General features: G+C 38.3%; 1 protein-coding gene across 1 annotated transcript; it reads right to left on the bottom strand.

The window, feature by feature from the left end:
* Positions 1-2,294: 2,294 nt before the first annotated feature.
* On the bottom strand, positions 2,295-4,522 carry LOC143888354 (uncharacterized). Its single transcript, XM_077392748.1, has 4 exons — positions 4,502-4,522; positions 3,863-4,108; positions 3,396-3,705; positions 2,295-2,953 (listed from the first exon to the last, which is right to left on the bottom strand). The coding sequence occupies exons 1-4, from the start codon at positions 4,520-4,522 to the stop codon at positions 2,295-2,297; spliced, it is 1,236 nt and encodes a 411-aa protein (XP_077248863.1).
* Positions 4,523-26,227: the final 21,705 nt, after the last annotated feature.

Raw genomic sequence — 26,227 nt, 5'->3', positions numbered from 1 at the left:
GGAGAAAATTACAATTACACCCCCTCAACTTTCTGACACATTCAACGATAATCCTATAGTTACAAACTCATCAAGTTCACCGTCTGGCTTTTCGTGTATAAGGTAGACCCCTCAGTTGAAACACTATCAATGCTAATTAAGATCTCTAGTTCAACTCAGTTGCATAAGAATCAATTCAGAATTAGAGGGGGTCTACCTTATACTTTGAGTCATTCCGTCAGGTTCAAGTGACGACCGTCAACGGAGGGGTATGAAAAACAGCAGCCAATTAGCTGTTGACACGTGGCTCCAGGATGGCCCACCACAAATCCAACGTTGGCCCAAGGGTAGTTTGGTAATTAGGCAGTACTAAAATTTAGCTTCTATCCCAAAGCCTCTTGCAACCCACGCCAAAACCCAGAAGTGAATCTGGTGTCCCTGTCTGATACTATAGAAGCAAGTACTCTATGCAATCTGATAATTTGAGCCACATACACCTCAGCCAACTTGTTCAAAGTCCAAGTCTTTTTCATGGCAATAAAATGTGTAGATTTGGTGAGACGATCAACAATCACCCAGATGCTATCACAACCGCTCTTGGTTTTGGGCAAACCCATGATGAAGTCCATAGAAATGCTATCCCACTTCCACATGGGTATTTCCAAAAGCTTTAGAGTGCCTCCAGGTTTCTGATGCTCAATCTTTATTTTCTGACAAGTCAAGCATTTCAACACATGGCTAGCCACTTCTCTTTTCATTCCACTCCACCAGAAGTTTCTTTTCAAATCATGATACATCTTGGTGCTACCCGGGTGAATGGTATAGCGAGACTTATGGGCCTCATCCAAGATACTCCTTCTGAGATCTTCTTTAGCTGGCACACATATCCTGCCTTTAAAGTACAAGAAACCGTCTGCCCCAATTGAAAAGTCTGGTCTGGAATCTACCCCTTTCTTCAACTTGACCAACTCTGCATCATCTGCTTGAGCCGCCTTTATCGACTCCAAAAAGTCTGACTGAACTCGAAAATTTGCTAAGACTGATTTTTCACCCACTTTGCAAACATCCAAAGTCAAATCTCTAAACTGCTCAAGGAGTTTCCACTCTTCCATCATCAAGCATGCAAGACTAGCACATCCTTGCCTACTGAGAGCATCAGCAACCACATTGGCTTTACCCGGATGGTAGTTCAATGTAAAATCGTAGTCCTTTAAGAACTCAAGCCACCTCCTCTGGCGCATATTTAATTCTTTCTGATCAAACAGGTATTTGAGGCTTTTGTGGTCCGTAAAAACCTCAAACTTCACACCATACAAATAATGACGCCAGATCCTGAGCGCAAAAACCACATCTGCCAATTCTAAGTCATGGGTGGGGTAGTTCACCTCATGCCGCTTCAACTGCCGTGAGCCATATGCAATCACCTTCCCATCCTGCATAAGTACACAACCTAACCCCTTTATGGAAGCATCGCTATAAATAACAAAATCCACTCCTTTAGAAGGGAGGACCAGAACAGGCGACGAAGTCAACCTCTTCTTCAATTCTAGGAAACTGAGGTCACACTCCTCCGCCCAAATAAACTTGACATTCTTTCTAGTCAACTTGGTCAGAGGACCAGCCAATGTAGAAAATCCTTCAACAAATTTTCGGTAATAACCGGCTAGCCCCAAGAAACTTCTGACCTCAGTTGCGTTAGTAGGCTGTTTCCACTGTAACACTGCCTCTACTTTAACTGGGTCAACTGAGATGCCCTCCCTAGAGACCACGTGACCTAAGAATGTCACGCTCTCTAACCAAAACTCGCACTTGGAAAACTTGGCAAACAAATGATTCTGCCTCAAAGTTTCAAGAGTGCTCCTCAGATGCTTTGCATGATCTTCCTTGGTCTTAGAATAAATGAGTATATCATCAATAAATACTACAATGAATTGATCTAAGAAGGGTTTGAAGATCCTGTTCATTACATCCATAAAGATGGCTGGAGCATTAGTCAGCCCAAATGGCATTACCACGAATTCAAAATGACCGTATCGGGTCCTGAAAGTTGTCTTGGATATGTCCTCATCTCTGACACGAAGCTGATGATATCCTGATCCGAGGTCAATCTTAGAAAAGTGACAAGCTCCCTACAACTGGTCAAAAAGATCATCGATCCTAGGCAGAGGATAACGATTTTTTACAGTGACCTTATTCAGTTGCCGATAATCGATGCACAAACGGACGCTGCCATCCTTCTTTTTAACAAATAAAATAGGAGCACCCCACAGCGAAGAACTTGGCCTGATGAATCCTTTCTCAAGCAACTCAGACAACTATTCCTTCAATTCTTTCAACTCGGCAGGGGCCATTCGATAAGGTGCTTTGGAAATGGGTAAGGTCCCTGGCTCGAGGTCAATGGTAAAGTCGATCTCCCTGTGGGGAGGCAACTCCGTGAGATCCTCTGGAAAAACATCAAGGAACTCACTCACCACGGAAATATCAGCTGCTGATAACCCTACACCATCATCCTCTTTCTTCACATACGCCAAGAAACCTTCACATCCTCTACTTAACATTTTCTGGGCCCTTAATGCAGCAATAATTTTGATTTTGCCAGGGCGCTTCACACCCTCAAACATGAACTCTTCCTCTCCGGGTATTCTGAACACCACCACCTTATGAAAACAATCCACACTGGCGTGATAAGACGCCAACCAATCCATGCCTAAGATGACCTTGAAGTCATTCATCTTCAACAATACAAGTTCTCCCAAAAGCTCACGGTCCCCAATTTTAATTATACAACCCTTACATATCCTGTCAGTAACTACCACATCGCCTATTGGTGTGACCACTCTCAACGGATGTAGTAATGGTACAGGAGATAAACCTAGTTCTCGAACAAAATCAGGTGATATAAATGATAATGTAGAGCCAGAATCAAATAAGACATGAACAGATATACTATTAACGAGAAGCTGACCTTCGATAACTGCATCAGATGCTTCAGCGTCGCGCTGACTCAAGGCAAAGACCCGATTGATATGAGCTTGGGGTGCATTTCTTCCTTGGACCGGTATGTGATTTGGGTTTCCCCTCCACTGATTTTGCTGCTGCGGCTGGGGTGGAGGTCTAGGAGGAGCCTGATGCTGCTGCTGCTGATATGGTTGTCTGGCATACTGCTAACGCTTCTTCTTAGGGCAATCTCTCTGCTTATGGTTCGGATCCCCACAATTGAAACAGACGTTCATTGATTTCCAGCATTGGCCTGAATGGAATTTTCCGCAAAGAGGGCACAAGGTCTTGGATTGCGAACCACCACCTGTTCTCTGCTTTTTGAGTGGAGGTCCCTGATTCTTGCTAGCAAATGATTGAGATCTAGCTGCTTGCACTGATTTCTCACAGTCTTCCGCCACTTCGGCCTTCTCACAGACCTCTGCCAGTACCAAGGTTAACGATACTCGCCTTAATGGAAGGGCGAAGACCGCTAACAAATTTTCGAACCCGATCTGCCTCCGTCGCTGCGTATCCCGGTGCAAAACGTGACAGTTCCCTGAACTTGGCTCCATACTGAGCCACAGTCAATGCCCCCTGCTTTAGTTCTACGAACTGCCCCGCCAACTGATCTTTTATGCACTCCGGAAAGAACTGCTCATTGAAGTGGGACTTGAACTGTCCCCAAGTTCCAGACAAGACTGCGGGATAGTTCTGAACCACAGTCCGCCACCAGACACCCGCCTCTCCCTTCAGTAGGAAAGGAAGCAAAACGAATCTTCTGAATGCTAGAGCACTCCATCACGGCAAAGATCCCCTCTACCTCTGTAAGCCAATGATCTGCCGCTAAGGGGTCACCTGAACTAGTAAACTCAAATGGATGGTAGTCTCGGAACTGACGGTGTACCTGAGAGGCATCCTCACGAGGCCTCGACTCCTGACGAGCCTCGAGATTGGCTGCGATGGCCTGAAGGGCGGTCTGATTAGCTATCTGATTTTGTCTAAGAATCTCTGCCAGCATTTCCAGACCATCTTGATTTTGGGGTTGAGCTGGGTTAGGTCCATCCTGGCCATGCGCACCGAGCTGAGCTGGTTCATGTCCATCATTATTAGGGACATTAGCCTGGTTAGCAGCTCCCCTCCTCTGATACATCTGCAAAATGAACAATACATAGTCATATGTATATATCAATGACATAATCTTTTTATTGCTAGGAAGTACCATACTAATAGAAGACTTTGGTTGCCATTGATTGAGTAGTATTAAAATTTAGTATTGTGTCTTCCCTTTAAGGGTATAGAAATCAGAGTGCATATATTTTGGTCGACAAGTCTTAATTGTCTACCCCAATCCTATAATCTACCCACTCTCACGTAGTCCAGGTATTTCACAAAAACCCAGAGCTCTGATACCACAACTGTAACGACCCGATTCCGTCAAGTCGCTACGAGCAAAAGAACAAAGCAAAAATCATAGAAATATATATATTTTTTTTGATAAACAACAACCACAACAAAATCTTATTCCAAATTAAATAAGTCTTACCATAACAATTTCAATACTCATTGTAGACACCCCATTTTTACCGGACCTAAATTCGTAGCGTTGGTGTGAAACCTTATCAAATCAGTGAGCTGGGGTGCCAAATTGAACCCTAGGGTAGCTTAAGGTCTCCCGTAGGTCTCCGTAAATTTTGTCGAAATCTGAGCGCGTTTGCTCAGTGAACAAGCCAGGAGAGTGAGCGCAATGCAGACCAAAAAGGGGAGTGAATCATCTTAAAGGGGGCTGTCCATGGAAAGGGGAGTGCAATTATATCATTTCTTATGAAAAGAGGGGTGCATAATCTAGTCCAGGTCACGGCCGATTCGCGCGCCCAACAAAATTCGTGCGCCCACTTAACTACAGTAGTGTCAATATCAGCAGCTTTAAAATAGGTATATAAAAGAAATCAAAAAAAAAGAAGAGAAAAGAGCTCATTCTCGCAAAGAGAGAGAGAGAGAGAGAGAGAGAGAGAGAGAGGGAGAAAAAGAGATTTGGGTTTTTCTTTTCCTTCGATCGTCTTCTCCGATCTAACTCCGGCAAACTTCCGGCCGAACTCCAATTTCTTCTTCTTCTTCCAATTTCCTCCACCTCCACCACTATCTCTCTCGCCTCCGAGCTCCGGCCGATCATTACAACTTAGATCTGTTTTCTCTCTTCGAATCTGTTCGTGAGAGAGAAATCTCAGATCTGAGATCTCAGATCTGAGAAGAGGGAGACGTTTCTGATCTTCTTCTTTCCTCCGATCGTCTCCTCCGATCAGATCTGTCCTATTCCAATCTAGAGCTAGCCCTAATTCCATCAGATCTGGAATTTTTCTTTTACAGAAATTCCAACCGAGCTTCATGTTCCATACAAACCATTTCTAAAACCCCTGATCTCCTCGTTTCAATCATTTTTTGTAATTGTTATAGCTAGAAATTACCGATTGGCATCATCTTCACCCTACCTTCTCTACATTTTCATCTTTTGCTCATAAATTTATCTGATCCCTTGGATTTTTTGTTTCTGCTATCATCCTCTTTGAGGATTTAATTTGAAATCCATAGCAATTCAAGAGGAAGAAAAGAAAAAATAGTAGAGAAAAAGAGATCTTCGCAATTCATTTTCTCTGCTTCGGCGGGTTAAAATCGAGATCTAAACTCCATCTCTTTGGATCCGAGCAATCGTCATTGCCAGGTAATTTTCATGGTTGTTGATTGCTTGTGGAGAATGTAGAATGGGTTGATTATATAATTGCTTGATCTCTGAATTTCTTTTCTTAGAAGGATTGAAAGCTCCTTTATAAATTTTTACAAGCATTGCTTTGATTCTCATGGATTGGTTTGCTTGATCTCTGCTGTTATTGTGATGAGCTGGTGTTTGATTTTGTAAACCTTGTTTATCTCTCCCTTTTCAATTGACAGTATAGGAGTCTGTTAAAAATTGTGATAAGATTCCGACTCCCCTGTTGCATGTAAATAACACGAAGGTTATTGCAAATCTTGTTTATTATAAGTACAGTTATGGTTTTTCAATAAGATTATAAGAATAGGACTATGAAAATAATGTCTGCCATTCATTTGTTTTGGGATACCCCTCAGGTATGAATTAGGTTACCTTATTTCCTTTTGTTCATAATTTTTATACCGAGACCTTTGAGAATTTAGATCGGCATCTTTTGTTTTGAATGCCTGTGTCTGAAGTTGTGGGAATAACATGTCGAAACTGAGGAGTAAAAAAGTGATAACATCGTGATTTTTGTCACATGTCTATAGGACGGATATTTAGAAATGTCTTTTCTTCTCGTTGCATGGAACATGTTTTGTAAAATTTAGTCTCCATTCATGAAAGGTAAGACACCTTGCTGTTATGTGAGCATGGTTATAGCTGATTTGTGTCAACTTTGGTGTAAGTATTCACTTGAATTTCATGTCCATGCAGTCGCCTTTTTAGGTATTCCTATTCCTAATGTGAAAATAGCTTGTTGTTTTCTGCTTTAATCATTTTCTCATGACATGTTTTGCTATAATGGTTCAAATGATTACTTTGGGATGATCAATAAGGCATGATACCCATAGCAGTTTTTGGTTTGGCAATGTTAAATATTAACTTTTCCCTTAAGATATAGGAATGTCCCCATAACATCCTTGTATGGCAGCCTCGTGACCCCGTCATTTCCTTCATGATACTGTGGCTACTAGCATTTCTGTAAGCTATTATTAATTTGTTAAGCGTAAGTGATTGGATATATTTTTATTATTATCAATGATTGTTATATTGGCTTAATAAATTTTGGATTTTCAACAGCAATTATTTTGTTATATCTCTGTATTGATGAATTATGATGATCCTTAGATTATATTTTGTAATTGCTTACAAAGTGCCTTTTGTATCACCCGAATTGTCACATGTTCTATGTACAGAATGATCATATACACAGTTCAGTTTTGAGCAGCTCTTTGCTTACTTAGGGTTTAATTCCTGTATTAGTTAAGATAATTGCCACAACAGTTTTGATAAAAAATTTAAAAAAAAAAAGAAAAAAAGTATGGCTACTGTCCTGCAAGCCTAGATTTTGTTTGATAAAAACACACGGCTGCGACCTCACTAACCATGCACTTAACTGTTAGGACTGTGGGTGAGATGAGAGCATATATTTGATATTCTTTACTGATTCTCACAGTACAAGTACTGGTTCAGCTCTTGACTAAGTTTAATTTCTTACTAATTTCCTTAGTGTATGAGAATAAGTTAGGTGTTAAAGTGTATGCTTTTGGTGCTTCTAAACTGGGCAATGTTTGATTGAGATGTGTATATTCCTGTGACAAAAGAAAGAGGGCAGCGATAGAGTTTTCTATGTGCATATTTTGATGCCCTGAAATAAGGCAGTCACGTAGTGTTCTTTGCCCAAATAGGGTATTAACATAGTATGTGAGTTTAGGACTGTTTATGTGTGTTCATGTATAAGGGTGTCACGTGTATCACAATAGACATATTTAAAGTTGTACATATTCATTGATTGATATACCCATGCATTCTACTGTCATAATCTTTCACGTTGAATATGTGCAATCCACACTTCATTTTAGCGTTTGGAGCATTGTTTCACTTTTATATATGCTGTCCAGCTATACACAGCCATTGCTCTATACGCTCCATATATAAGGATGATAAGATCATAATGTTGCATTGTTTTTGACAATGTTCTGTCACTATCATCTTAAATAATTGCACTAGCTCAGCTTATCTTCTTGTTAGAATGGACATCTTAAAACTCTTGTTTGAAAAATTGTGATGATCTTGGATTGTTGCATTGGATGGAAGAAACAAGGTGAGTTAGTGTAGCTTTGGCAAAGGCAGTTGTAGTGACAAGTTATACTCAGCCCAATGACTGTTTGGTAACCTGGATTATGATGGGTTCAAGGTAAATATTAAAACATGGTGATTCATGTAACCATTCCAGTTTTTTGGGCATGTTACTGTCTACAATGGAAACAAAGTTGTTAGACCCCAAATACAAAGTTTCTTTCCTTGTTCATAATCTACTAATTGGGCGGATGATGTCCTTGAGAAGGATCTGTACATTCCAAGGACTATTGTCACTGTTAACAATGGATGGGATGGAGGCCGATGTTGACCCAGCAGCTCTTGTATGCCCCGTATATATTAATATTAATAATGTAGTTGTAGTGCTTTGACCATGACATTATTATTTTGCCTTATATTCATCATTTTCCATTATCAGATATTTACATAATGTATAACTACCTAATAGGCATTTAAGTGTGCAAGTTCGCAACAAGGTGAATAATACCGCAGTCGAAACAGCAATGCTTATATTAATTGTTCATTCTTATTCTTATCAGGTTTATACATTAGCTTCCTCTTGCTTCAAATGCATAATCAATTTTGCATATTAGTAATCTCCTAATGTCAAATAAAATTTTAGGAGGGCGGTACCTGTATTGGCACCTCTTGTTTGTCATTAGGATTCCTGTTATAACTAGGGATCTTCCCTTGTGTTTAATCTTTACATCATGTTAGAAATTTTCTCCCGAGATGGGCAATGATGGCGATAGTCGGAGCCTCCCCTTTAGAGAGACAATTTGTGTCTCTATAGAGAAGCCCATCTTATAGGGGACTTACCTGGTCCTAATAGTAATCCCCTCTCCCATTTAGTGGACTTTCTCAGTCTTTTAGACGCCCATAGACATTAGTAGCCCCTTCATTGCAAGGGCGATGAAGGCGTTAGCCCTAGCCCATTATTTTAGGGGACTTGCTTAGTCTGAGGAGCACTCCCCTCTTTCAACTAGTAGACTTACTTAGTCTTTTTAGACACCCTTATTCATTTAATCCCTCCTTTTAGGAGACATGATTTGTCTCGCTAGGCAGCTCTCCTCTGGGGGCAAGCCTCGTTGCTTAGAGCCTCCCCCTTTAGGGAGTCAACCTTCGTCTCATTAGAAGAGTCCCCCATAGGAGGCATGCTTTGCCTCGTTAATGTTAGATGTTTTCCCCTAGGAGGCATGCCTTGCCTCATTTGTGGAGCCCCTATTTGGAGACAAGCTTTGTCTCATTTGAGGGTTTCCATTTTTAGAAGGCTTACCTAGCCCTATATTAGAACAGCTCCTTTTAGAGAGTCCTTGACTCATTATTCTTTTAAGTTGTAGTATTAGAGAGCCTTTGGCTCATTTGTCTTCTTTAGTGATTTTTTTTTAGAGAGTCGTTGACTCACTCATCCTTTAGATAGTGTTATTAGAGAGTCTTTGACTCAGTTGTCTTTAGGTGGTTATTAGAGAGTCTCTGACTCATTTGTCCTTAGTAGAGAGTCTTTGACTCAGTTATCTTGCTTAGCAGTATTATCGGAGAGTCTTTGACTCATTCATCTTTTCGTGGTGTTATTAAAGAGTCCCTGACTCATTTGCACCCCTCTTTAGTGTTATTAGTTAGGAGTTTCTCCTTTAGAGTTGTCATTATTCCACTTTGATTAGAGACTAACTCAGTCTTATTAGAGCTTTGCTTGTTTGAGATCTTAGATTCGTTTTCTCTGTTCTTGAGGCACTTCTTTACGTATTGTAGTTCATCTCTTTGAGACGCTTGTTATTTGTTCGGGATTTTTCTTTTTAATTTAGGGCTTTGCCCAGTTTGTGGTTATGCTTGCGTGTCCCCTTGAAGGGTGAAAATATTTTAAAAAAAAACATTGAATATTTTAAAACTCAAAAAAACATTAGAAATTTAAAACATTAAAAATATTTGAAAAACTTTAAAAAAGCCTAAAGTGTTGAGTGTTTTAGATATAGCAATTAGGAGAGTTCGTTTCGAACTACGTTGGCTTGATCCTCTTCCACGAGGTACGTAGTGCAGCTTGGGATTTATATTCCAAGTCCAGCCAAACTTTTGTAAATAGCATTTTAAACCTTTTTGAATAAGCAGCATTTGATTTTGAAAAGCTCTTCCTTTAGAGTTAGGACTTTGTCCTAGATAGAGAGTTTAGAGTTAGGGTTTGACCTTTGTTTTGTTGTGTGCTTGTTTTAGAGTTAGGGGTTTGTCCTGGAGTTATAGGAGCGCCTCCGTCCGGTCAGTGGGCGATTTACATCGCCGACTGATGACTAGAATAGGATGCGTTAGTCAACCCTTTATTTTCCTTAGGAAATACAGCTTAGTTACACATAGGTTGTAGGAACCACCTGCATTAGCTTAGGGCTAATCTGCATTTAGTTAGGGCATATAGGGTGTCCTAAAATCCACAATTCACTGGGATTTAAATAATCGTACAATAAACTTTAATAATTGGTCCGGTCTTTTAGATCGAGTCTAGGATAGAGGGCTAGGTGTCTTAGGCATCATAGCTTAGAATAGGCGCGAAGAACTACGTTGCCTTGATTCTCGTGGAGGCGGGGATACGAAGGCTTCTTTGGATGAATATCAGACCATCCGAGGACTCGGGCTAATCATTTAGAGTCTTAGGATTTGTTGTGTAGTCATTGTGTGTTTTGATGTGTTTTCTTACTTTCTTGTACTGATCCTATACCTTTAGCTATAGCTTGCATGTGTTTGCACATCAGAACTTAGACACCCATTAGGTATGTCACTCATAATCTAGCTATGCTTAGGTGACACATCTTTCATTTTATTTTATGTGTGCTTATTATTTGTATTCTCAGGAAATGCATGCTTAGGTAGACGACTCCTGAGGATTGTTCCCATTTCACATGATTTTTACCTGAACTTCTTTGGAGTTAATGAAAATGGCATAAGAGACCAAGTGCTTGCACTCGGACGAATTGGGGGTGCTCTCAGACCTTCTCCATTCGTAACCAGGCACGAACCCATATATATTTCTGGTTATCCATTGCACAGAGGATTTGATTTTAGGGTTCCATGGCATATCCATGGATGGCGACTCTAAGTTTATTTTAGGTATGTCTAGGTTTCGATCCTTGGCTCCGGATCAAGACATATCTCTTTCGTTTTTACATCGCCACTCGTGCTATGCTATGAGGGTGTCATCCGTTTTGAGAGTTCCTTGGTAGAGCTCTCCATTCAAGTGGATGATCCTAAGGGTGTTAGGGACCCGTTCCCTCACCGCCGTCCTCAGATCGGGGTCCACACTCATACTTCAAAAGAAAAGTAAAGTTTTAAATCACCAAAGTCCAAACTAAAGAAAGTCTTGACAAAATAAAAATGGTGACGCAAGACGTCAAAGTGCAAAAATCCCAGAAGCGAACTCTCTGATCACACAGTCCCTTATCCAATGGTTCCTTCATTTGCAAATGCTCCGCCATCTAACGCCTCAACCCCTGTGGTGGAGGAAACAACGTTAGAGCAGGGTCCTCCAGAGACCGAGCAGAGTAAGAGAGACAATATAAAAAGTGCAGGCAATATAATCCAGATCCTCAGCAATATATAGTAACAATAATAAAGACTGGAAAGGAATTACACTATTTATGGCAATATAAATAAAAGAGTGACAATGATTCAAGTTTATACTATGTATGCAATGATTATGTAAATTGAGACATCATATTCCCCAGGTACATCCGGCTTTTCCCCAGTTTACTTTACTGTCAGTTCTTTTCTGACTTTCTCATTTTTTTTACCGGTGTCCTTGCCGCACGACTACCCACTACCCCTGTCTAAAGGTAGTGGCGTTATGAACTCAGATTTCGGTCTCGCATTTAATGCCGAGCCGTTTCGGGGATACTATCCCTTTGGATGGTTTGCCAACGAAAGGCTGTACACGCTTCTCGCGTTGGCCTTTGGACCTTAAGTCCCAGGATGATACCACCACACCCTTAATTTCCCCTTCACTCTCCCCCATGTATGATATGCAAATTAGGGATTTTACAGTACATTACCTTTGTCTCTTTTCCTGCATTCTTTCCCATAAGGTTTAGAACAATTTATTTTTCATCTCATTTCATTTTATTCCAGGCAAGCAAGTATAATTAAACTAAGCAGGTATCGATAAGACAAAATTTTATAAGTAGAGTTACATTGCATAGACAAATTATATTGGAAACCATTACAAAGCAAGGTCTAGCTGTCACCTGCCTTCAAGTTAGATTTGTGGATAAGAAATTGACGAGCCCCCTAGAGGAGGTGAGAAGATTGATAACCTGGCAAGGATTAGATACATATACTAAGATCTCACTGGCATATTCAAAATTTCACTCAAAGGGTCTGTATGTCCAACAAAGACGGCCAATTCCTGTCTTAGCTTACATGCGAAAACACTTGCATCTATTTAGATATGATCAACAGTTGTAATTTATCTAATATACGGATTTACTCATTTTTTTAAGTGGACATATTTCATTAATTCTTAGAAAAGCATTCGGTATTTACTTATTAGCCTACAGATGAAATTTTTGATTTATATTAAAGATACACCCAACTGTTAATCGGAGTATAAAATCAATTACAAGAGGAACCTATGATTATTATTTGTTAGGGTCAACTGTTATTCAAGTATTTAGTTGATACAAGTGACGTTTTTAAGGATTTGATGAGGATTATACATAGAATATATATCCACAAGATCGAGAAAATCACATACTAGATATTTAAGTACCATGTCTACCCAATTCTTATACATTAGTTTATCCACTAATTTATACATCAAAACTGTACCATGTCTATTTAGTTATTATACATAAATTTTCACGTATACATTAGTTTATACGCATTACCATTCAAAAGAACATTTATACGCATACATATGCACTGTGTCCTTTCCAGATTTAGACTCGAGGGAACCCTAATTTTTTAAACGTAGATGTGGGTTTTGCAGGTGATGGAATCATGAGATTGGGCATGGAGAAATCGAAAATGGAATGGGTAATGTATAGATCACTTTATTTATTTTCCTCTTTTTGCATCTTGCTTTCTTGGTTTACAGCATCCTTAATTTATTTCTTTTAACGTGGGTGTCAGTTTTTGCAGGTTTTTGGAGCTTGAGATTTGGGCATGGCAAAATCGTGGAAGTGAAATGGGTTTGAAGAAATACACAAAAAGGGTTCCATTGCATACACGGTTGGGGATGAAATTCTATGGCTTCCAAAAGTTTGATGAAGAAGTTGCCATGGGATTTCAAGTAAAACTCAAAAGAAGCATACCTCTCGGCTGTGGTGAATGGGGAAGACGAAGAAGCACGATGGGTTTCCCGGCCAAGAACCGTCCGAGCCTCTCTTTTCTTCCTCTCTCTCTCACTGTATTCTTTCCCCTTTTCTTCTCTTGATTTTGATCTTAACAATAAGGTATGTAACTGATTTGGGTGGGATTTTAAAGTTTTTTCTAAGCAAGGATGGGTGTTACCACAAAATAAATACGATCCATAAAGAAATCTTCATTTTTGCCCATTCTTCTCTGAAAATTTGAGATCGTGATTTACTTCTTCATAATTTCCAACCGTTTTTCCTTTTTAACGTTACTAGCCTTCTTAATTTAGTCATCAAATGACCCTAATTACTTCCCTTAATTATGAATATTGAATGGCTTTATGAACGTTAGATCAATTTAATAGCAAGACCTACTATAAAAATGGATTTAAAAAAAAGGAAAGTTCACACGTTTTTCCCACAAGAAGGAAAACGTGGAACTCTCTTACTTGCTATTTATTCTTCACTTTTAACTTGTTTTTCCATGTACTAGAATTTCCAAGGAAAATCCTATAATTAGTAGCCATTTTATATATTTATTGAATTAAATTAGGGCCCTTGATTTTCAACTCGTTTGATCCAAGATAATCAAGGAAGGACGAAACAAATCGATAATCTCGACCCTAAATTTTGATTCAATGGTCTAGAATTTACAGTTTTTAAAAATAATTTTATAGAATTAACGAGGGTAGTCGTTACAATATCATGATTCTAACCCTTTTATTTGTTGAGGAAAAAAAGTTGTAATTTTTTTTTTCTGCTCATTTTTATTTCGTCACTGTTTTCATCTTTCCAAGTTGTCTATAGTACATTTAAATATATCTAAGTGCTTGGATCCTCAATTTAAAAAGATTTTTGGGCACTGCCTACTTATGGTGGGACAAACAAATGAATCACATCTAAAGTGAGAGCCCTACGCAGGTACGGCCTCAAGCTTTAGGGCTAGTAGGGCCTAGCCAATCCAGTGGAAAACATCATCAATGGTCATGGAGATTGGCTGCCTTTCATGGGTTAGGGCTTTTAAGACATACTGCCCAGGTCTCGGACCCATTGTACGAAATCGCAGAGGATATACCTTAGATGGTGTTTTCAACTGACAAATAACTGCAACTACCCTGCCCATTAGAGAAAAAACCTTCAAATATTAGTCTCTTACCTGCAAATCACTTCAAAAAGATGAGAAAGAAAATTCTTAAACTAACCTTACAAGCCATTTTTTCAGTTTTACTCTCAGCTGCTTGAACATATGCAAGAAGTTGTAAGCGAGAATTCCTAAAAATAAATGAAAAAAGGAGAATTAATAAGGAGGTAAAAAGGGTAGCCAAATAAATTTCAAGATTAAGAATCAAATGACCTCAACAGACCAAGCATGATCTCGTTGCTGCTCCAATTCGGCTGTGAGCTTTGCCGCCAGAGAAGGTAATGGAAACCGTACAATAGTCTGGACTCTCTGGCAAACCACCTTTAGTTACTCTCAGTTGCAGAGGAGTGAAATCTTCAGCTGGAACTTAGACTCCCCACCAAGAACAAGATGGTTTAAACTTTTAGTTACGCTCAGTTGCAGAGGAGTTAAATCTTCAGCTGGAACTTAGACTCCCCACCAAGAACAAGATGGTTTAAACCATTCACATAGACCTCACACAGTGTTGCATAAGCTGTGACTCATACACTAAGAAAAAAATGGTTTAGACTTTAGACTACTCACACAGACCTTCACTTCATAGTGCTACATAAGTTGTGACTCATAGAACATACAGCCTCACAAACAAGAACATAGATTAGCCCCACAAATAGGAACATACATACACAAACCCACAAAAACATTCATAAGTTGGGACTCAAAAGAACCTAGTGGTGCTTTAGGGTCTCCATTCAAGCTTGTTCTACAATTACCACAAATCTGGATTGACTTCTCTGGATGTCAAAAAATTTGATATAAAATGAATTACTGTACATTTTACCTCATCTGCCCAAGTCTCCTTGTAATGATTTGCTCTCACCCATGTACCGACCTTTGTCTTCGAGTCCATGTATTTACGTCGAAATACACACTCACGCATCATAAAATATCATTACACATCCAAGTATCATATAAAATATTCACTTATAGATCAATATAGTAGATAAAAAATAAATATTACTTGAATTCCCTCCTTGTACCATAGGTCTTGCCCAAAAAACTTTTCGAAAGGAAGATTCTAACCCTTTGATTCGTAGAGGCTTTTTTTAAGTTGTATTTTTTTTAAAAATTTTTTTGAGGTTTTTATTGCCATTTTTTAAAACTTTCTAAGCCATCTTGTTACATTTAAATTTATCTCAGCGCTTGGATCATCAATTTAAAAAGAAAAAAATGAATCGCATCTAAGTATGAGGGCCCCACTTTACTTTTGTAAGTATACTGATGTATCATATAAAATCGCCACTTATCAAATAATAGACAAAAAAAAATAAAGATTACTTGCATTCCCCCGTTATCTTCTCTTTAAGATGATTTGTGGATTTTTTATGTTGTCAGTTTTTTATTTTTGTAGATTTTTATGTTGTTATTTTGAACTTTTTAAGTCATCTATGTGACATGAAATATATTTGAGGGTTTGAATCATCATATGGAGATGGGTTTTTGGGATGAAGCCTACCGGTGGTGTGGACCACACTTTACATGTTTTTTGGTTTGGATTAGTCACATGTCAAGAAGAGTAGGCCAACCGATAGGGATCCCAAGAACCAATTACTAGACTTAAATTTATGTGATAAATCCGCTCATTCTGATTACTCGGGACACCCAGCAGATGTACGTGGCAATCAACCCCACTGAATCCTTCTGATGTGAAGTACATCAGACCCTCTGCAGTCATTGACTGGGTGTCCCGAGTAATCCAAAGGGGCGGATATATCACTTCCCGTAAAAAAAAATAAAGATTACTTGCATACCCTCGTTATCGATAGGTCATGTACCAAAAATTTTCTTTATAAGATGATTTGTGGATGTTATTATGTTGTTATTTTGTTTTTGTAGGATTTTTTTTTGTTGTCGTTGTTTTGAACATTTTAAGTTGTCTATGTGACATGAAATATATTTGAGGGTTTGAATCATAATACGGAGATGGATTTTTGGGACCAAGCCTACCCATGGCGAGGGACCAGACTTTACTTCTTTTCTTTTACTATGCCACTCGAGAGCCCTTATTGGACTCAAATTTACGTTTAATTTTGAGTCCAATAATTGGTTTTGGAATCACAATATGTTCACATAATCCGGCTAGGCCCCCCACAAACCATGCTTGTATAACCCTGCATGGCTAGGGCGTCAAACCAAGGGCTAGTAGGGCCTAGCCGATCCTGTGGACAACACCACCATTGGTTTACACCCCATGCGGTACCCAATGAAAATTGTGAGGTTCAACGTGAAACTAAAAGATCTAGGCCTAATATTTGGTGCAACTTGGGTCAATTTTTTGGAATTCGGGATTACCTTTAAATCGGGTCAGGGTCGGATTGATTCCAATTCATTTTTCAGCAAAAGCTCAACTCAACCCAACCCAAGCTGCACCCCTACTAACCCTTAGGATCCGTGGTTAGTACCTTGCTTGTATGGGTTACTAGGGATTGGCTAGGCCTCGGGCCTCTAGGGTCGATGAACCTATATGGTTTGACCGTGGGCTCGGGGCCTAGACATAGCAGCCCGGGACCCATTGAAAGGAATCCCAGGACCCCATTGAAAGTAATAACAGGGGGGGAATATATACCTCAGATGGCCTTGTGAGCTATCGCGTGACAAATAACAGCAACTACCCTGCACAAAATCAACACCTTCAAATATTAGTCTATCATCTAAAAAGTTACTGCAGTAGATGCGAAAGAGAGTTTTAAAACTAACCTTAAATAGCCACTTTCAGTTTCTCTCAGCCACTTGAACATATATTCAAGAACTTGTGAGAGAAAATTCCTGAAGATAGACAAAAAAAAAGATAATTAATGAGGCAAAAAGGGTACTTAACATTGTGCCAAATAAATTTTGAGACTCAGAATCAAATGTCCTCTACACACCCAGCATGATCTAACCGCTGCTGCGACTCCTTCCAATTCGGCTTTGAGCTTTGCTACCAGAGGAAGTAATCGAAACCGTACAACGGTCTGGACTTGAGAATTTTTACAAACCACTAAGAAGAAGATGGTTTAAAATCCTCACAGACCTCACACCAAGAACAAGATGGTTAGACATCTCTCACATTGTTACATAAGTTGTGACTAATAGAACATACATACATGACCCCACAAACAAGAACATACACATAAGCCCCAGAAATAGCTACATACTACATACATACACAAGCCTACACAATCATAAGTTCTCTCCGAAAGGGTCTTCATTCAGGCTTGTTCTAACACTTTTTCTCCATTGCCAAGACCTGATCTAGAGCTACCACAAATCAGGATCTCACCTAGATGTCAGAAAATTTGAAATAAAATGAATTACTAATATGTTTACCTCACCCACCTTGTCTGTGAGGCTCCATGTATTCTCATTGAAATACAAACTCATGTATCATATAATATCATCACTTATAAAACGTTAATGTTTTATATAAAAAATAAAAATTACTTGCATTGATGTAGATAGGTCGTGCCCCTAAAATTTTCACCATAGGATGATTTAAGCCCTTTATTCGTTAAGGGTTTTTATGTGGAGGATTTTAACGCTGTCATTTTTTTTCTTACTTTCTAAGTCGTCAATGTTACACTGAATTTTATTATGTGTTTGGGGGTTTGTATCAATTTTTGGAGAATATTTTTGGGGCGCGGCCAACCTATGGTGATGACCAACAAATGAATGACATCTAAATTTGGGGACCCCACACTTTTAATTTTTATTTTTGGGGCGCGGCTAAATATTAAAATACACATCCATATTATATAAACCACTTATAAAACAATAAAGTAGTAGATAAAAAATAAAGATTACTTACATACCCTCCTATAGATAGGTTGTGCCCAAAAATCTATTCCATATGATGATTCTAACCCTTTGATTTGTGGAGGCTTTTAAGTTGTAATTTTGTTTTTTAATTTTTTGAAGGTTTTTATTTTGTCATTGTTTTCATCTTTCCAAGTTGTTTATATTAAATTGAAATATATCAAAGGGCTGATCATCAATTTAAAAAGATTTTTGGGCACTGCCACTTAATAGACAAAAAAAAGAAAAGATCACTTGCATTCCCCGTTATCGATAGGTCATGTCCCAAAAATCTTCTCTTTAAGATGATTTGTGGATTTTTTATGTTGTCATGTTTTTATTTTTGTAGATTTTTATGTTGTTATATTGAACTTTTTAAGTCGTCTATGTGACATGAAATATATTTGAGGGTTTGAATCATCATAAGGAGATGGATTTTTGGGATGAGGCCTACCAATGGTGAAGAACAGTTGCATTCACTCGTTGTACGTACGTCATGCCCCAAAAATCTTATATCTATAGGATGATTTTTAAACATTTGATTTGGGCAATGATATTTTCACTCCCCCTGCAGTACGCATACGCTCCCCTTTTAACTTGATCGGACATCAAAAAGAGTTAAGTTTGCCCACTATTCACATTATAAAGGGGGCGCATGCATACTGCTGGGGGACTGAAAATATCATCGCCCTTTGATTTGTGGAGGGGTTTATGTTACTATTTCTGGTTGGTTTTATGCTGTCATTTTTTTTTTTTTTGGAACTTTCTAAGTCGTCAATGTTACATAGATCAGAGGGTAATTTGAATCATCTTAGGGAGATGATTTTTGGGGCATGTGCTTCCTATGCTGAGGACCAAAATTTTATGAAATCTAAAATATAAGGTCCCCACTTTACATTTTGTTGGCATGTATTTACGTCGACATACACACTCATGTATCATATGATATCATCACTTGTAAATAAATAATGTTTTGTATAAATAAAATTAAAATTTACTTCCATACTCTCGTTTTAGATAGGTCGTGCCCCTAAAATTTTCACCATAGGATGATTTTAATCCTTTTATTTGTGAAAGGTTTTTTATTTTCTCATTTTTTTATTTGTAGAGTATTTTTTTTTTACGTTGCCATTTTTTGAAATGAATTTATTGAACATTTGAGGGTTTGTATCATCATATGGAGAATATTTTTGGAGCACGACCAACCCATGGTGGGGACCAACAAATGAATGACATCTACATTCATATTAAAATAAAGATTACTTAAATTCCCTCCCCAAAAATCTTTTCCATAATATGATTCTAACCCTTTGATTTGTGGATGTTAAATTTTTTGCAGGTTTTAATTTTGTCATTTTCCGAACTTTCTAAACTGACTATAAAGGGCTTGGATCATCAATTTGAAAATGATTTTTGGGCACAATGGGGACAAACAAATGAATCACATCTGAATATGGGGGGCCCCATGCTGTTTGTTGTGGATGCATTTAAATTTATAATATAAAACCGCCATTTATAAAAAAAAATAAAGACTACTTGCATTCCCTCGTTATCGATAGGCCATGTCCCAAAAATCTTCTCTATAAGATGATTCTAACCCTTTTATTTGTGGGATGTTTTTATGTTGTCATTTTTTTTATTTTTGGAGATTTTTATGTTGTTATTTTGAACCTTTTAAGTCGTTTAAGTGACATAAAATATAATTGGGAGTTGGAATCATCATACATAGATGGGGATTTTTGGGACGAGGCCTACCAATTAATTGTGTTCGTTTAAGATTATGCCAAACGATTGTGAGCCTAACAACGAATTATTGGACTCAAACTTATGTTTGATTTTGAGTCCAATAATTGATTTTGGACTCATAATAGGATGACATAGTCTCAAACGAACAGACCTCCGTGCAGCCTGGCTACAATGCATGGATAATTCTACCTTGAATAAACCATGCTTGTATATTTACCCTGCATGGCTAGGGCCTCTGAAACCTAGGGCTAGTAGGGCCTAGCCGATCTTGTGGAGAACCCCACCCCTACCAATGAAACTTGTGAGGTTCAATGCGAAACTAAAAGATCTATGCCTAATATTATCTTGACTAATCCCCTAGGATGGTTACCCTGCTTGTATGGGGGGTTGCTAAGGGATTGGTTAGGGTCAATGAACCTTGTATAGGCCTCAGATGGCAGCTTGTGAGCTTTCAAGTGACAAATAACAGCAACTACCCTTCACATTAGGTAAAAAACCATCAAATATTACTCTATCATCTGCAAAATCACTAAAACAGATGAGAAAGAGTTCTTAAACTAACCTTAATAGCCACTTTCAGTTTTACTCTCAGTTGCTTGAACCTATTCAAGAAGTTGTGAGCGAAAATTCCTGAAGACAAAAAAATGAGAATTAATAAGAGGAAAAAAGGGTACTTGACAATGTGCCAAATAAATTACAAGACTAAGAATCAAATGTCCTCTACACATCAAGCATGATCTAGCTGTTGCTGCGACTCCTTCCAATTCAACTTTGAGCTTTGCTACCAGAGGAAGTAATTGAAACCGTACAACGGTCTAGACTTGAGAATTTTTACAAAACACTAAGAACAAGATGGTTTAAAATCCTCACACGGACCTCACACCAACAACAAGATGGTTTAGACCACTCACACAGACCTTTACATTGTTAGATAAGTTGTGACTCATAGAACAAACCTACATGAGCCCGACAAACAAGTACATACATACATACTACACAATCATGCATAAGTTCTCCAAAAGGGTCTTCGTTCAGGCTTGTTCAAACACTTTTTCTCCATTGCCAAGAATCAGGATCCCACATAATAAGTAAAACTTCTCTGGATGTCAGAAATTTTGATATCAAATGAATTATGTTTACCTCAGCTGCCTGAGTCTCCTTATATTTGATTTGCTCTCACCCACCTTGTTTGTGAGACTCCATGTATTCTCATCGAAATACATATTCATGCACATATAATATCATCACTTATAAAACGTTAATGTTTTATATAAAAAATAAAAATTACTTGCATACTCTTATTGTAGATAGGTCGTGCCCCTAAAATTTTTACCATAGGATGATTTAAGCCCTTTATTTGTTAAGGGTTTTATGTGGACGATTTAACGTTGTCATTTTTTTTTGAAATTTTGAGGGTTTGTATAAACTTTTGGAGAATATTTTTTGGGGCACGGCCAACCTACAAATGAACGACATCTAAATATGAGGACCCCACATCCATATTATATAAACCACTTATTGAACAATAAAGTAGTAGATAAAAAATAAAGATTACTTGCATACCCTCCTATAGTTAGGTTGTGCCCAAAAATCTATTCCATATCATGATTCTAACCCTTTTATTTGTTGAGGCAAAAAAGTTGTAATTTTCTTTCCAAGTTGTCTATATTACATTTAAATATATCTAAGTGCTTGGATCCTCAATTTAAAAAGTTTTTTGGGCACTGCCTACTTATGGTGGGACAAACAAATGAATCACATCTAAAGTGAGAGCCCTACGCAGGTACGGCCTCAAGCTCAGGGCTAGTAGGGCCTAGCCAATCCAGTGGAAAACATCATCAATGGTCATGGAGATTGGCTGACTTTCATGGGTTAGGGCTTTTAAGACATACTGCCCAGGCTCCGGACCCATTGTACGTAATCGCAGAGGATATACCTTAGATGGTGTTTTCAACTGACAAATAACTGCAACTACGCTGCACATTACAGAAAAAACCTTCAAATATTAGTCTCTTACCTGCAAATCACTTCAAAACGATGAGAAAGAAAATTCTTAAACTAACCTTACAAGCCATTTTTTCAGTTTTACTCTCAGCTGCTTGAACATATGCAAGAAGTTCTGAGCGAGAATTCCTAAAAATAAATGAAAAAAGGAGAATTAATAAGGAGGTAAAAAGGGTAGCCAAATAAATTTCAATATTAAGAATCAAATGACCTCAACAGACCGAGCATGATCTCGTTGTTGCTCCAATTCGGCTGTGAGCTTTGCCGCTAGAGAAAGTAATGGAAACCGTACAATAGTCTGGACTCTTTGGCAAACCACTTTTAGTTACTCTCAGTTGCAGAGGAGTGAAATCTTCAGCTGGAACTTAGACTCCCCACCAAGAACAAGATGGTTTAACTTTTAGTTACTCTCAGTTGCAGAGGAGTGAAATCTTCAGCTGGAACTTAGACTCCCCACCAAGAACAAGATGGTTTAAACCATTCACATAGACCTCACACAGTGTTACATAAGCTGTGACTCATACACTAAGAAAAAAATGGTTTAGACTTTAGACTACTCACACAGACCTTCACTTCATAGTGCTACATAAGTTGTGACTCATAGAACATACAGCCTCACAAACAAGAACATAGATTAGCCCCACAAATAGGAACATACATACACAAACCCACAAAAACATACATAAGTTGGGACTCAAAAGAACCTAGTGGTGCTTTAGGGTCTCCATTCAGGCTTGTTCTACAATTACCACAAATCTGGATTGACTTCTCTGGATGTCAGAAAATTTGATATAAAATGAATTATTGTACATTTTACCTCAGCTGCCCAAGTCTCCTTGTAATGATTTGCTCTCACCCATGTACCGACCTTTGTCTTCGAGTCCATGTATTTACGTCGAAATACACACTCACGCATCATAAAATATCATTACACATCCAAGTATCATATAAAATCTTCACTTTTAGATCAATATAGTAGATAAAAAATAAATTTTACTTGAATTCCCTCCTTGTACCATAGGTCTTGCCCAAAAAACTTTTCGAAAGGAAGATTCTAACCCTTTGATTCGTAGAGGCTTTTAAGTTGTATTTTTTTTTAATTTTTTTGAGGTTTTTATTGCCAGTTTTTAAAACTTTCTAAGCCATCTTGTTACATTTAAATCTATCTCAGCGCTTGGATCATCAATTTAAAAAGAAACAAATGAATCGCATCTAAGTATGAGGGCCCCACTTTACTTTTGTAAGTAGACTGATGTATCATATAAAATCGCCACTTATCAAATAATAGACACAAAAAAAATAAAGATTACTTGCATTCCCCCGTTATCTTCTCTTTAAGATGATTTGTGGATTTTTTATGTTGTCAGTTTTTTATTTTTGTAGATTTTTATGTTGTTATTTTGAACTTTTTAAGTCATCTATCTGACATGAAATATATTTGAGGGTTTGAATCATCATATGGAGATGGATTTTTGGGATGAAGCCTACCGGTGGTGTGGACCACACTTTACATGTTTTTTGGTTTGGATTAGTCACATGTCAAGAAGCGTAGGCCAACCGATAGGGATCCCAAGAACCAATTACTAGACTTAAATTTATGTGATAAATCCGCTCATTCTGATTACTCGGGACACCCAGCAGATGTACGTGGCAATCAACCCCACTGAATCCTTCTGATGTGAAGTACATCAGACCCTCTGCAGTCATTGACTGGGTGTCCCGAGTAATCCAAAGGGGCGGATATATCACTTCCCGTAAAAAAATATAAAGATTACTTGCATACCCTCATTATCGATAGGTCATGTCCCAAAAATTTTCTTTATAAGATGATTTGTGGATGTTATTATGTTGTTATTTTGTTTTCGTAGATTTTTTTTTGTTGTCGTTGTTTTGAACATTTTAAGTTGTCTATGTGACATGAAATATATTTGAGGGTTTGAATCATCATACGGAGATGGATTTTTGGGACCAGGCCTACCCATGGCGAGGGACCAGACTTTACTTCTTTTCTTTTACTATGCCACTCGAGAGCCCTTATTGGACTCAAATTTACGTTTAATTTTGAGTCCAATAATTGGTTTTGGAATCACAATATGTTCACATAATCCGGCTAGGCCCCCCACAAACCAACCCTGCATGGCTAGGCCGTCAAACCAAGGGCTAGTAGGGCCTAGCCGATCCTGTGGAGAACACCACCATTGGTTTACACCCCATGCGGTACCCAATGAAAATTGTGAGGTTCAACGTGAAACTAAAAGATCTAGGCCTAATATTTGGTGCAACTTGGGTCAATTTTTTGGAATTCGGGATTACCTTTAAATCGGGTCAGGGTCGGATTGATTCCAATTCATTTTTCAGCAAAAGCTCAACTCAACCCAACCCAAGCTGCACCCCTACTAACCCTTAGGATCCGTGGTTAGTACCTTGCTTGTATGGGTTACTAGGGATTGGCTAGGCCCCGGGCCTCTAGGGTCGATGAACCTATATGGTTTGACTGTGGGCTCGGGCCTAGACATAGCAGCCCGGGACCCATTGAAAGGAATCCCAGGACCCCATTGAAAGTAATAACAGGGGGGGAATATATACCTCAGATGGCCTTGTGAGCTATCGCGTGACAAATAACAGCAACTACCCTGCACAAAATCAGCACCTTCAAATATTAGTCTATCATCTAAAAAGTTACTGCAGTAGATGCGAAAGAGAGTTTTAAAACTAACCTTAAATAGCCACTTTCAGTTTCTCTCAGCCACTTGAACATATATTCAAGAACTTGTGAGCGAGAATTCCTGAAGATAGACAAAAAAAAACGAAGAGAATTAATGAGGCAAAAATGGTACTTAACAATGTGCCAAATAAATTTCGAGACTCAGAATCAAATGTCCTCTACACACCCAGCATGATCTTCCAGCTGCTGCGACTCCTTCCAATTCTGCTTTGAGCTTTGCTACCAGAGGAAGTAATCGAAACCGTACAACGGTCTGGACTTGAGAATTTTTACAAACCACTAAGAAGAAGATGGTTTAAAATCCTCACAGACCTCACACCAAGAACAAGATGGTTAGACATCTCTCACATTGTTACATAAGTTGTGACTAATAGAACATACATACATGACCCCACAAACAAGAACATACACATAAGCCCCAGAAATAACTACATACTAACACAAGCCTACACAATCATAAGTTCTCTTCAAAAGAGTCTTCATTCAGGCTTGTTCTAACACTTTTTCTCCATTGCCAAGACCTGATCTAGAGCTACCACAAATCAGGATCTCACCTAGATGTCAGAAAATTTGAAATAAAATGAATTACTAATATGTTTACCTCACCCACCTTGTCTGTGAGGCTCCATGTATTTTCATTGAAATACAAACTCATGTATCATATAATATCATCACTTATAAAACGTTAATGTTTTATATAAAAAATAAAAATTACTTGCATTGATGTAGATAGGTCGTGCCCCTAAAATTTTTACCATAGGATGATTTAAGCCCTTTATTCGTTAAGGGTTTTTATGTGGACGATTTTAACGCTGTCATTTTTTTTCTTACTTTCTAAGTCGTCAATGTTACACTGAATTTTATTATGTGTTTGGGGGTTTGTATCAATTTTTGGAGAATATTTTTGGGGCGCGGCCAACCTATGGTGATGACCAACAAATGAATGACATCTAAATATGGGGACCCCACACTTTTAACTTTTATTTTTGGGGCGCGGCTAAATATTAAAATACACATCCATATTATATAAACCACTTATAAAACAATAAAGTAGTAGATAAAAAATAAAGATTACTTACATACCCTCCTATAGATAGGTTGTGCCCAAAAATCTATTCCATATGATGATTCTAACCCTTTGATTTGTGGAGGCTTTTAAGTTGTAATTTTGTTTTTTAATTTTTTGGAGGTTTTTATTTTGTCATTGTTTTCATCTTTCCAAGTTGTTTATATTAAATTGAAATATATCAAAGGGCTGATCATCAATTTAAAAAGTTTTTTGGGCACTGCCACTTATGGTGGGACAAACAAATGAATCGCATCTAACCCTACGCAGGTACGGCCTTAAGCCTGGAGCTAGTAAAGCCTGGCCAATCCAATGGAAAACACCATCAATGGTGGTTACACCCCATGGAGATTGGCTGCCTTTCATGGGTTACATTCCTAGGATTGGTTACTCTGCTTGTATAGTGCCTTTCTTGGGTTAGGGTCTGGACCCATTGTACCTGCCTTTCTTGGGTTAGGGTCTGGACCCATTGTACATATATACCTTAGAGATAAAACCTTCAAATATTAGTCTCTTTGCCTGAAAATCAATAGAAAAAAGATGAGAAAGTGAGTTCTTTTTTTTTTTTTTGTTGAGAAAGTGAGTTCTTAAACTGACC

This window comes from Tasmannia lanceolata, unplaced genomic scaffold (genome assembly GCF_043159265.1).
Source record: "Tasmannia lanceolata isolate RefF3 unplaced genomic scaffold, GAP_Taslan_0.1 ptg000012l, whole genome shotgun sequence".
In the NCBI taxonomy this organism is placed as follows: domain Eukaryota; kingdom Viridiplantae; phylum Streptophyta; class Magnoliopsida; order Canellales; family Winteraceae; genus Tasmannia; species Tasmannia lanceolata.
This window is presented reverse-complemented; position numbering and strand designations above follow the sequence as displayed.